The sequence below is a fragment of the Oreochromis niloticus genome, linkage group LG10, assembly GCF_001858045.2.
Source record: "Oreochromis niloticus isolate F11D_XX linkage group LG10, O_niloticus_UMD_NMBU, whole genome shotgun sequence".
In the NCBI taxonomy this organism is placed as follows: Eukaryota; Metazoa; Chordata; class Actinopteri; order Cichliformes; family Cichlidae; genus Oreochromis; species Oreochromis niloticus.
The window spans coordinates 32,814,040-32,823,632 of record NC_031975.2 but is presented as its reverse complement, the minus strand read 5'-3'; the positions used below and the strand labels follow the sequence as shown (position 1 = coordinate 32,823,632).

At 50.1% G+C, this 9,593-nt stretch overlaps 2 protein-coding genes across 5 annotated transcripts; both read left to right on the top strand.

Annotated features, from left to right (window-relative positions):
- On the top strand, positions 1-4,833 carry LOC100699067 (post-GPI attachment to proteins factor 2). Its single transcript, XM_005461798.4, is given in 7 exon segments — positions 1-138; positions 790-958; positions 1,626-1,758; positions 1,761-1,874; positions 1,953-2,059; positions 2,292-2,400; positions 4,268-4,833. Coding segments are annotated over 6 exon segments (756 nt in total). The 5' UTR covers positions 1-138; position 790; the 3' UTR covers positions 4,393-4,833.
- Positions 4,834-4,929: 96 nt separating this feature from the next.
- LOC100699336 (post-GPI attachment to proteins factor 2) lies at positions 4,930-9,593 on the top strand. Of its 4 annotated transcripts, none has more exons than XM_005461802.3 (6): positions 4,930-5,332; positions 6,581-6,749; positions 6,977-7,226; positions 7,311-7,417; positions 8,751-8,859; positions 8,988-9,462. In XM_005461802.3, exons 1-6 carry the CDS (start codon positions 5,070-5,072, stop codon positions 9,116-9,118), a joined length of 1,029 nt encoding a protein of 342 aa, XP_005461859.1. In that variant the 5' UTR covers positions 4,930-5,069; the 3' UTR covers positions 9,119-9,462. The 4 variants fall into 4 exon arrangements, with proteins under 4 accessions (XP_005461859.1, XP_005461860.1, XP_005461861.1 ...); XM_005461803.4 differs by lacking the exon at positions 4,930-5,332 and adding an exon at positions 5,382-5,563 and having other exon boundaries at positions 8,988-9,593; XM_005461804.3 differs by lacking the exon at positions 4,930-5,332 and adding an exon at positions 5,575-6,019 and having other exon boundaries at positions 8,988-9,593.

Below are 9,593 nucleotides of genomic sequence, written 5' to 3'. Positions count from 1 at the left end.
TGTATGAAGTGTGTGTGACGTTAAAACGGTGAGAGGAGCTTTAGGTGAGGCGTGGAGCTGGAAAACTCTTTGTCCGGTTTAAAGCTCGTTTCCGGTCCCAGCTGCCGTCAGCCACGTCAGAGGACTACACCTGTTCAGGTAAGACAGCCTCAGAACTCTGTTTATAACTGTCAAAGTTTAAAACTGACCTCCTCTGTCTGTGGGTGAAACTCTGCTTGGATCAGCGTTCATGCAGCACACCAGACTCCGTTTAAAAAACGTCACGTTTTAAAATCCACACTCGGTAACACTGATCAATGCTGGCTCCGTGGACTCGGGTGTTTCTCTGCAGACCAGACTCCGTTTAAAAAACGTGACATTTTACGGTACCTGAACCAGTGGCAGAGACTAATGCTGGCTTCCTGACGGCTCGTGAGGCCGATGACCTTCTCTACAGTTCTGTATACACACTGCACCAAACTCCATTTAAATTCTTCACATTTCTAATACCTGCCTCAGTAACACAGGCTGATATTTGCCTGTGGACACAAACAGGGCACCAAACCACTGAAATATCTTTTGAAGTTAACTGATGTTGTAGCACCGCAGTGCAAAAATCCCTCGTTGGAAGTAATCATCCTTATTGATTCGTTTTTTTATTCCAATACGTGTCACAGATTTAAAAATGTCACAGAGTAAAACAACAAACTAAGGAGCAATAGAAACGAATCATAAAGACGAGCTTGTTTCCATCCTCTGCAGGTGGTGTTAGTCTCACCTGTCTGAGGCTTGAAGCTCTCCTCTCTCCAGGATGCTCCAGGGGCCGTACGGCGACCCGGACCAGGGCCGGCTTCTCATCCGGCTGCCCTTCAAGATCTTCGCCATGGCGACGGTTCTGCTGCCGGTGACCGGCTTCATCGCCTGCATCATCATCTCCCTCATCTACCACTATGAGGACACAACGCACGCACACTGTAAGGTAAATGTGGAAGCACGCAGACGCCAGCAGGAAACACGTTTATCTGCACAGGCTTTAAAGAAGATCACTCAAAGTGTCTTTTATTTTGAAATTAGAAGCAGTCAAATGTTCTAAATGTTCTTCATGAAACAGACAAAATGATGTCAGCAGACTCTGAGCGGACTGATGTCACTGCCACCTGGCGAGGGTCGTGACCTTTGTGTCACCTTTGAATCGTAGTGTGGTGTTTGGTTTTAGTCGTCTCTTTAACCGGCAGCGTTTATGTTTGACCTTTAAGTCAGTTTGATTTGCACAGCGTCCAATCACAGCAACAGTCGCCTCAGCGCTTTAAATCATCAGGACGTACAATAAGACAAAGAAGGCCGAGGAAACCCAACAATCATAATCTCATCGTACATCTGTATAGTGATAATAAAGGCATTCTATTCTATTCTATTCTATTCTATATGACCCCTATGAGCAAGCACTTTGGCGACAGTGGGAAGGAAAAACTCCCTTTTAACAGGAAGAAACCTCCAACAGTACCAGGCTCAGGGAGGGGCGGGGCCTGTCAAGGAAATCTGGGGTTGAAACGCGTGTTAAACATTCAGCACTTCCTGTTTTTAACGGCGTGCTGTAGCAGGAGAGGCGTTCAGGGCGGGGTGACTTTCAGAGTTTCTTCTTCCAGGTATCCAACTACCTCCCGTCCATCAGCTCCTCCGTCGCCCGCGTGCCGGAGCGCTACATTTGGCGTGTCTGCATCGGGCTGCACTCGGCGCCACGGTACCTGATGTCCTTCGCGTACTTCAGCTTCTACCGTGGCGCTTTAGCGGTCGGGAGCGGGAGCGGCTGCTGAGTGGGCTGGCGCTCCTCTGCAGCCTCGCAGAGAACACCGGCCTGCTGCTGCTCACATACGTGTCGTCCAAAGAAAACCACCGTGAGTACGCGGCGGTCAGCTGACCGTGAGCTTCAGACGTCTGTAATCTGAAACGTCGATGACTGTCTGTCTCCGCAGGTTACCATGACAATGGGTTCAGAGTGTTCACAGGGAGCTCGCTGGTGCACATGCTCATTACATGCCGGCTGTGGTACGTGATCAAGAGAAGCTTCGAGAGCGCAGAGGTAACTCGACCTCCGTCGGTTTCTGTGCAAACATCTGGTTTGCACATGTGCAGAAAGACTGAAGACTGTGGAAAACCTCACACAGCTGTGCATCCGTCACACCGACGATTAAATCTGTGAAAGTTGTAGGAGTAACGTTACAAACACGTCACTTTAAGTTCATCGCTCTCCTTTTATTATTTTATTGTAAATGATCTGCAGGGCTGTTAATCCCACGCTGTGTCCTTCTCAGGAGGACGTATCCTATCGTCGGAAGCTGCGTCTCTTCGTTTTAAACGCCACCTGTTGTTTGGCTTCCTACTTACTCTACAAACGCCACAACGACCGCTGTGAACCTGGAGGTAAGTCCTGCTCTGACTCGCCTGGGTGACGTTGATAACCGGGTTCAGAGGGACTTCTGTCTGGAGGACGGTGCTGGTTCCAGTCTTTGAGAAGGGGGACCAGAGGGAGCACAGTCCTCAGCCTCCCTGAGAACATCTATTTCAGACCTGGCTGCTCTGCGTGTTAGTTTGGGGTTTGTTAGGATTACAGGAGGCCTTTGCTGGGTTCCTCAGGGTGTCCTGTGGGTGGTGCATCAGCAGTATGGGGTATCAGGACAGTTGATGCGTGCTTCTGGTACAACAGCAGCGAGTGCTTGCTTCGTATTCCTGGTGTGTTGGACTCTGGGCTGCTGTTTGTCACCTGTTCCTTTCATCATTCTTATGGACAGAATTTCTAGGCACAGCCAGGACTGGAAGATCTCAGCGTCTCTGCCTGTTTGCAGATTATCAGGCTGTGAACCGAAGTTTGCATTTGATTGTGAAGCAGTGGAAACGAGATTCAGCACCTCCGAGTCTGAGCCCATGGGTGGAGAGCCTGTTCTGGTTTGGGGAGTATCTCGGAGGTTTGTTCACAAGTGAGGAGAAACTGTCTCCGTATGTTCTTGTATTCAGGTGAAGAAAGAGCTGAGTGTGAAAGTAAAGCTGTGACATTCAGCCTATGTGCTCACACTCACCTGTGACCCCGAGCTCTGGGTGATGAGTCACTGCTCTTCCACACTGAAAGGTGCGAGTTAAGCTTGGCGCACACTGTGTGTGGTGTTATTCAGCTCCTGCTCAAACTGTATGACTGACTCGCAGGGGTTAGAAGGTCATAGGTCACGATGCTCTGATGCGGCCTGAGTGCTCACACTGTGCGTCCATAACAGGAAGCTTATAACACAAAATCTGTCTCTCCCTCTCTTTCACTCACTCACACACACACACACACACACACACACACACACACACACACACACACACACACACACACACACACACAGCACCACCATCAACTTTGCTAAATTGCTAATGAAAAACATTGACCAGGCCATCCAACTCTTTCCACGGTCGTTGTGGTCGTGATAATTTTGTGAGGCCACATGGAAAAGACTCAGATGAGCCAAAGTTCTACAAGCTATGGCTCCATCGCTCGTGTCCAGATCACACGCCGCACCGCCGTGCTGCTCCTTCTGTTCGCTTCCATTTCTGTGTTTGTGCGTGCGCAGTGTGAGAGGCTGCGGTGACGCCCTCACGACGGCCGACAGGATTTCAAACAGGTTTGATTTTCTTACGACCAAGCGATTGATAATCGGGAGCTGTTAATCGCTTCTCGTTACCCCACGTATACTACACGATGCACGACACACGATGAAGGCCAAACTCGGGCCGATCCCCAAAACAGTCGCACGACTGAAAAATCGGCTCAAAATGGGCCAAAAATCGCTCAGTGCATGCCCAGCATTAGGTAGCTCAGATGTTCCATTATGATGCTTAATGGTGCCTCCTGGAGGAGGTGTTTTGAACATCTCCTACCAGAGGGAGGTCGTGAACCAGACCCAAAACAATCTGGAGATCGAGTCTTTCAGCTGGCTCCAGTTTTCCAACCAGAAGAGCTGCAGACGGTAACCATGGAGACGGACTCTGGTCTCTGCTGAGACTGCTGCAGGCGAGCAGGTGTTTGGTTGGTTCAGTCGTTTGTTGTTTGTGGATGCGTTGTCCAGCCTGGCCCAAACTTCTCACTGATAGCAGTCTCAGCCTGAGCACAGTGTAGACATCACCGTCTAAACTGATGTGGCAACAGGAAGTGCCATGACTTACACTCTGATGCAGCGCTGCAGACCGGAGACGGTGTGAAAGCTGTGATTCTTCATCGCTCAGATACACTGACCTGTCTGCTCTGTCTCTCCAGTCTACACCTTGTTCGCCTTCATCGAGTACCTGATGGTCTTCTCCAACATCGCCTTCCACTTTACGGCTTTCTGGGACTTTGGCAGCAAAGAGCTGATCGTGGCCACGCCGCTGATACGACCCTGAGCTCCGCCCACAGAGACAGAGTTCTTCTTCTACTGTTGCTTTTAAACACCTGGGTTTACAGTCTGAACTGTGTCAGTGCAGTGAGGCCTGCGTCCATCTTCTATTTGTAAGCTGCTGGAGCATTTTTAATGCAGTTATCTGTACAATCATACGGCTGCTGTGCGGTTAGTGTACTACCAGAAGATGTCTGAGCAAAACAAATAAAACCTTATTAAAACTGAAAATAAAATCAAAGTTTGTTAAATGTTATATATTACAAATGTTATAGCTGGGAGTCATCGTCCTGTTACGTGAGCTTTTTTAAATGTTTCTTACATATTATTCAATTTTTCTGTGTTTACAGAGTTTTTTAATCCGTCACTGTGACACACGCTTTAAATGTCTGTCTCTGTTTCTCTGATAAATTCATGTTCTGCTCCTTAATAAAACCAAAACACTGAACTGTTGGTGTATGGCTGCTCTTCATCTTTATTGTCCACTGAAAACAGTGTGATAGAATAGAATAGAACAGCCCTTTATAGTCATTGTACATGTACAACAAACTTGTGAGAGCTCCACGTCACTGCAGGAGTAAAAGCATATGAATACTAAAGACATCAGGAATAAACTGCAAACAGGAGAGAGATGTAGAGTCAAGGGCAGACAAGAGAAAGGCGGGGTGGGCGGGGTCACCTGTGATGGTTCACAGACAGGAGGAGCTGGCGATGGCCTCCAGGGTTGGCAGTGATGTTTTGGGTGGTGTTAATGACCCTCTGTGCAGCCTTCCTGTTCTCAGTCGTGGCCTCAGAGTACAAACAGCAGGCAGCAGGAGCACGCTCTCCACTGAGGAGGGGAGAAGGTCAGCAGCAGCTCCTGGTCCAGGTTCTTCTTCCTCAGCACACGGAGGAGGTGCAGCTGCTGCTGGGCCTTCTTTACCAGGGCGATGGTGGTGTGGGTCCAGGTGAGATTAGCAGAGATGTGGGTGCTCAGAAACCTGAAGGTGGAGACAGATTCAACCTGTTCTTCATTTATAATGAGGGGGGTGGAGCTGTCTGTGCCTCCTGAAGTCTATTATCAGATGTTCAGCTTCAGATTACTTTCTGAGCACCAGCGGGACATGTTCTGTACGCTGTGTCACCTCCATCAGAGATGGGCCCAACCACGGTGGTGTCACGGTGGATGGAGACGTTGGGTGGGTGTGAGGCTGGGTGACAGCAGCAGGCGACAGGAAGACTTTTATTCTGAAGGACGTGGTTACCGGAAGTAGTAGTTTGTTGTCATTACCGGAGCGTGTCTGTGTCCTCCGGTGAAATAACCGGTAAACTGTACTATAAACAGCGTAGAAAGTGTGCGCGCGACGTTAAACGGGTGAGAGCAGCTTCGCAGCAGCCGTGTGGCGGGAAACGGACGCTGTTACCGGTGTGGAGCGGCGCTTCGAGTCACAGTCACGGAAGTTGTCGGCTAACGTTGCTAGCTGCTGTGATTAGCTCGGCTGACAGGATTAGCTCGGGGCTGAGGACACTGGCGGAGGGCTCGATGGCAGCGAGGAGGAGCGAGCCCGGGGAGCCGTGAAGGTGAGCCTTGTCACCCGGCCTACCTGCTCACAGCCGCACGTCTGCCACGTCAGAGGACTGCGTCACCTGTGCAGGTGAACAGGGACGTGTTCAGAGCGCAGACGCGAGTAATGGGACGAACTTTTTACGTGATGTTTCTGTGCTGTGGGTGAATTTCTCTGCAGATCAGCAAACGAACCGTTTTAAAATGTTCTCCGTGACCGCAGCTGTGCAGGTGACCTTTAACCCCCCGCTCGTCAGCACCGACACAGCTCAAAGTGCATTCAGAACATTTACATGTTCAAATAGGAAGTGTGTCGGTGACCTGACCTGTGCTGCCTGGTTTAAACATGGTGAATATTCAGTTTTCAGTAAACTGCAGTGCACGGTGTGATCCAGACCAGCTAGTGAATTATAATCTCCCGGGGTGAGGACGCACCAAACTCCATTTAAAATTGCTAAGATTTTAAAGTGCGCATCAGCAGAGGGCGGTGCAGGCTCAGAGGCTCATGTGTGTTTTAGGTGTCAGCGAACAAACAGCAGATACCACTGATAGCTCTTAATGTTCAACCTTGGTGACATCACCACAGCGTGAAAATCCTCCGTTAGTATTGAAGCTCCTGGTGTATTTACCTGTTTATGGCTCCACCCCCCAGGATGCTCCAGGGGCCGTACAGCAGCCTGGACCGGGACCGGCTCCTCATCCGGCTGCCGTTCAAAAGCTTCGCCGTGGGGACGGTTCTGCTGCCAGTGACCGGCTTCATCGCCTGCATCTTCATCTCCCTCTTGTACCACTATGAGGACGCGACGTACACGCACTGTAAGGTGAGTGCTGATGGCGAAGGAGACGCCAGCAGGAAGCTGCTGATTTATTTAAGCCACAGCCAGCTGACGAGTAAAAATGTAAATTTAGGCTTTTCAGACTCACGCTGAACGTCTGGGTAAAGCGTTACCTGGTAGCGGTGCGGTGATGACGCTCCAACGCCACACGTCAGCCTCAGGTGTCATCAGGACCCGCCCACCTGATTCACCTGAAGTCATTTTTCTTCCAGGTGTCCAACTACCTCCCGTCCATCAGCTCCGCCATCAGCCGTGTGCCGGAGCGCTACATCTGGCGCGGCTGCATCGGGCTGCACTCGGCGCCGCGGTACCTGGTGGCCTTCGCCTACTTCAGCTTCTACCGCAGCCGCTTCGCCAACAGGCTGCTGGAGCTGCTGCTGAGCGGGCTGGCGCTCCTCTGCAGCCTCGCTGAGAACACCGGCCTGGTGATGCTCACGTACGTGTCGTCCACGGAAACCTACAGTGAGTACGGCGCAGTCAGCTGACCCAGGTCCTCCAATCAGGAGTTAGCCCTTCAGACATGCTGACGGCCGTTTGTCTCCACAGGTGTTCATAAGTACGGGTTCATCACGTTCATAGGGAGCTCGCTGGTGCACATGCTCATTACGTGCCGGCTGTGGTACGTCATCAAGAGACACTACGTGAGCCCAGAGGTAACCCGCCCTGTCAGCGTGCTGTGCGACCACAAACACAAACTTCAGTCTTTGTGTTTTTTAGTCAGCGTGGTCTCGTCTCAGGCTCAGTGTTAGTTTTCTTTACCAGCTGTTTGGGAGAAACGTAATAAATTAGTTTTAAATGTCCTTCAAAGCTTTCTGTAGACAAACTGCTCGATCAGTCGGTCACGGTGAGTTCAGGGTGTCCTGATGATATCTGAGCTGGCTGTTCTTGATGTTACAAAGCTCTGTGAGAGGATCAGTAGATCCTGAGCAGATCAGTCTGTAAATGTTTATGGAGGTTTTGTTCAGGTCTTTGAAGAGTTCTTGTGGTACCTGAAGGCATCATGAGGGTTCCCATCGTGCTGCGAGCGTCCTCGTCCACGTCTGTGGAGGATTTCAGATCCTGACGGTGGTTCATGTTGTTCCTGTTGGGGTTCAGGTGACGCTGGGGCAGGTTTGTTTCTTCTAGGCATGATTGAAGGACTCGAACACTTCTGAGTCCTTGAGGAGGATTTTGGATTACTAGTAGGTCCTACTGGTACTTTGTCATTATGGTGGTTAAGTGAATTTCTGATTAGGATCACATGATTCTGGAAGAAGTTTTGGTGGACGTTGTTGAGGACGAAGGATCAGGTAGTCGGTTCTGTCTCTGTTTGAGGTGTTCAGGTGGTTAGGTGGTTCAGTTTTGGTGCTGTTGGCGAGGCTCCACATGTACCTCAGGGCATTCGTGTTGTTGTTTTAAGGAGGATTTAAGGATACGCCCGTAGGCTCTGTGAGAACGTGATGTAGCTCTAGAAATACTAACCCATCCCAGCTGTGGGTGTGGAGCTCTTTCAGGGGTGTTTGCTCCTCTATTCTGAGGTTCTGTGCAGGTTTGGAGGCCTTCTTTGTTCCAGGAGTCCTAGAGGAAGATCTGGGGTTGGTCCTGTCAGCATCTGAGGCAGTTCTAGGAGTGAGACCTCCTGGAGCCAGTCCCGACTTTAGTGAACCTGCTGAGATGTGCTTGTAAGGCTTATTATGGTCTGCAGAACCTTCTAGCATTTCTTCTGTTTTGGTCGCCCGTGTTGGTGACCTCGGTGTGCATGAAGGGCTTTGTAGCGTCTTTCTGAAAGCCTGTTGGTGCTCAGGGAGAGTTTTGGGATACTTGGTGGGTTCCTTCGGTTCTCGCGGTGGTTCTGTGGTTCCTCGTGAGCTTCAGGACAGTTTTGGTGTTTAACGTCTCACCAGTAACATCCACCACTGGTCATGGAGCCAGTTTGCCTCTTTGTCTTTCATTTCTTTGGTAGTTTTCCATAAATCTGATGTTTATTTCCCTCTCTGTCTGTCTCAGGAAGTGACATCATATCGCTGGAAGCTGCGTCTCTTCCTGTTCAACATCAGCTGCTGTGTGATCGCCGCCTACTTCTTCAGACGCCACAACAAATACTGTGAAGCAGGAAGTAAGTGCTGCTCTGCTCCGTGCTGTCTGTGCTGCTGCTCTCCGTGTCTCACGCCGTCTCCGTGTCTCACGCCGTCTCCGTGTCTCACGCCGTCTCCGTGTCTCACGCCGTCTCTGTCTCTCCTCCAGTCTACTCCCTGTTCGCCGCCTTCGAGTACCTGGTGGTCTTCTCCAACATGGCCTTCCACATGACGGCCTTCTGGGACTTTGGGAGCAAAGAGGTGACCGTGGCCACGCCGCCGGAGGACAAACGATACTGAGCTGGAGGGGCGGGGAGTTTCTACCATTTCTGAACTCATGAACAGAGAGAGGAGTCTAATGACATCATTCCAACGACATCCCTGACCTTCGGAGCGGGACGGCGTGATGGACACGTGGACCAGAGTTCTTCTTCTCTTGTTGTTTCTCTAGTGCGCCTGTGTCTTTAAATTGTCAGAAATGATGCGTATTGATGATGTCATTGATGGATCAGCCCACTGTGATGATGTCACACTTGTTTGTTTACAGAAACAGCTGATCAGGGTTTTAATGGTTTTATTTCCACACAGATAAAAACAATCACAGACGCCTCAGAGACAGAATAAATGTGATGATGATGATTTCATGGTGGTGTTCTAAATCCTCGTCGTCACCTGATGTGTTTAGTTTATAAAAACAAAAAAAGCTTTTCCAAAGTGGACGATGAATAAACGCTGAAGGAGAAAGTGTTGGAAATATAAAGTATAGAAATAAAAA

Excerpts from the sequence above, each read along its gene's own strand:
- LOC100699336 (XM_005461802.3), top strand. The coding sequence starts at position 5,070 with ATGGTTCACAGACAGGAGGAGCTGGCGATGGCCTCCAGGGTTGGCAGT. Across the intron at positions 5,333-6,580 it reads CGATGGTGGTGTGGGTCCAG|GATGCTCCAGGGGCCGTACA; the intron begins GTGAGATTAGCA and ends TCCACCCCCCAG. Across the intron at positions 6,750-6,976 it reads CGACGTACACGCACTGTAAG|GTGTCCAACTACCTCCCGTC; the intron begins GTGAGTGCTGAT and ends TTTTTCTTCCAG.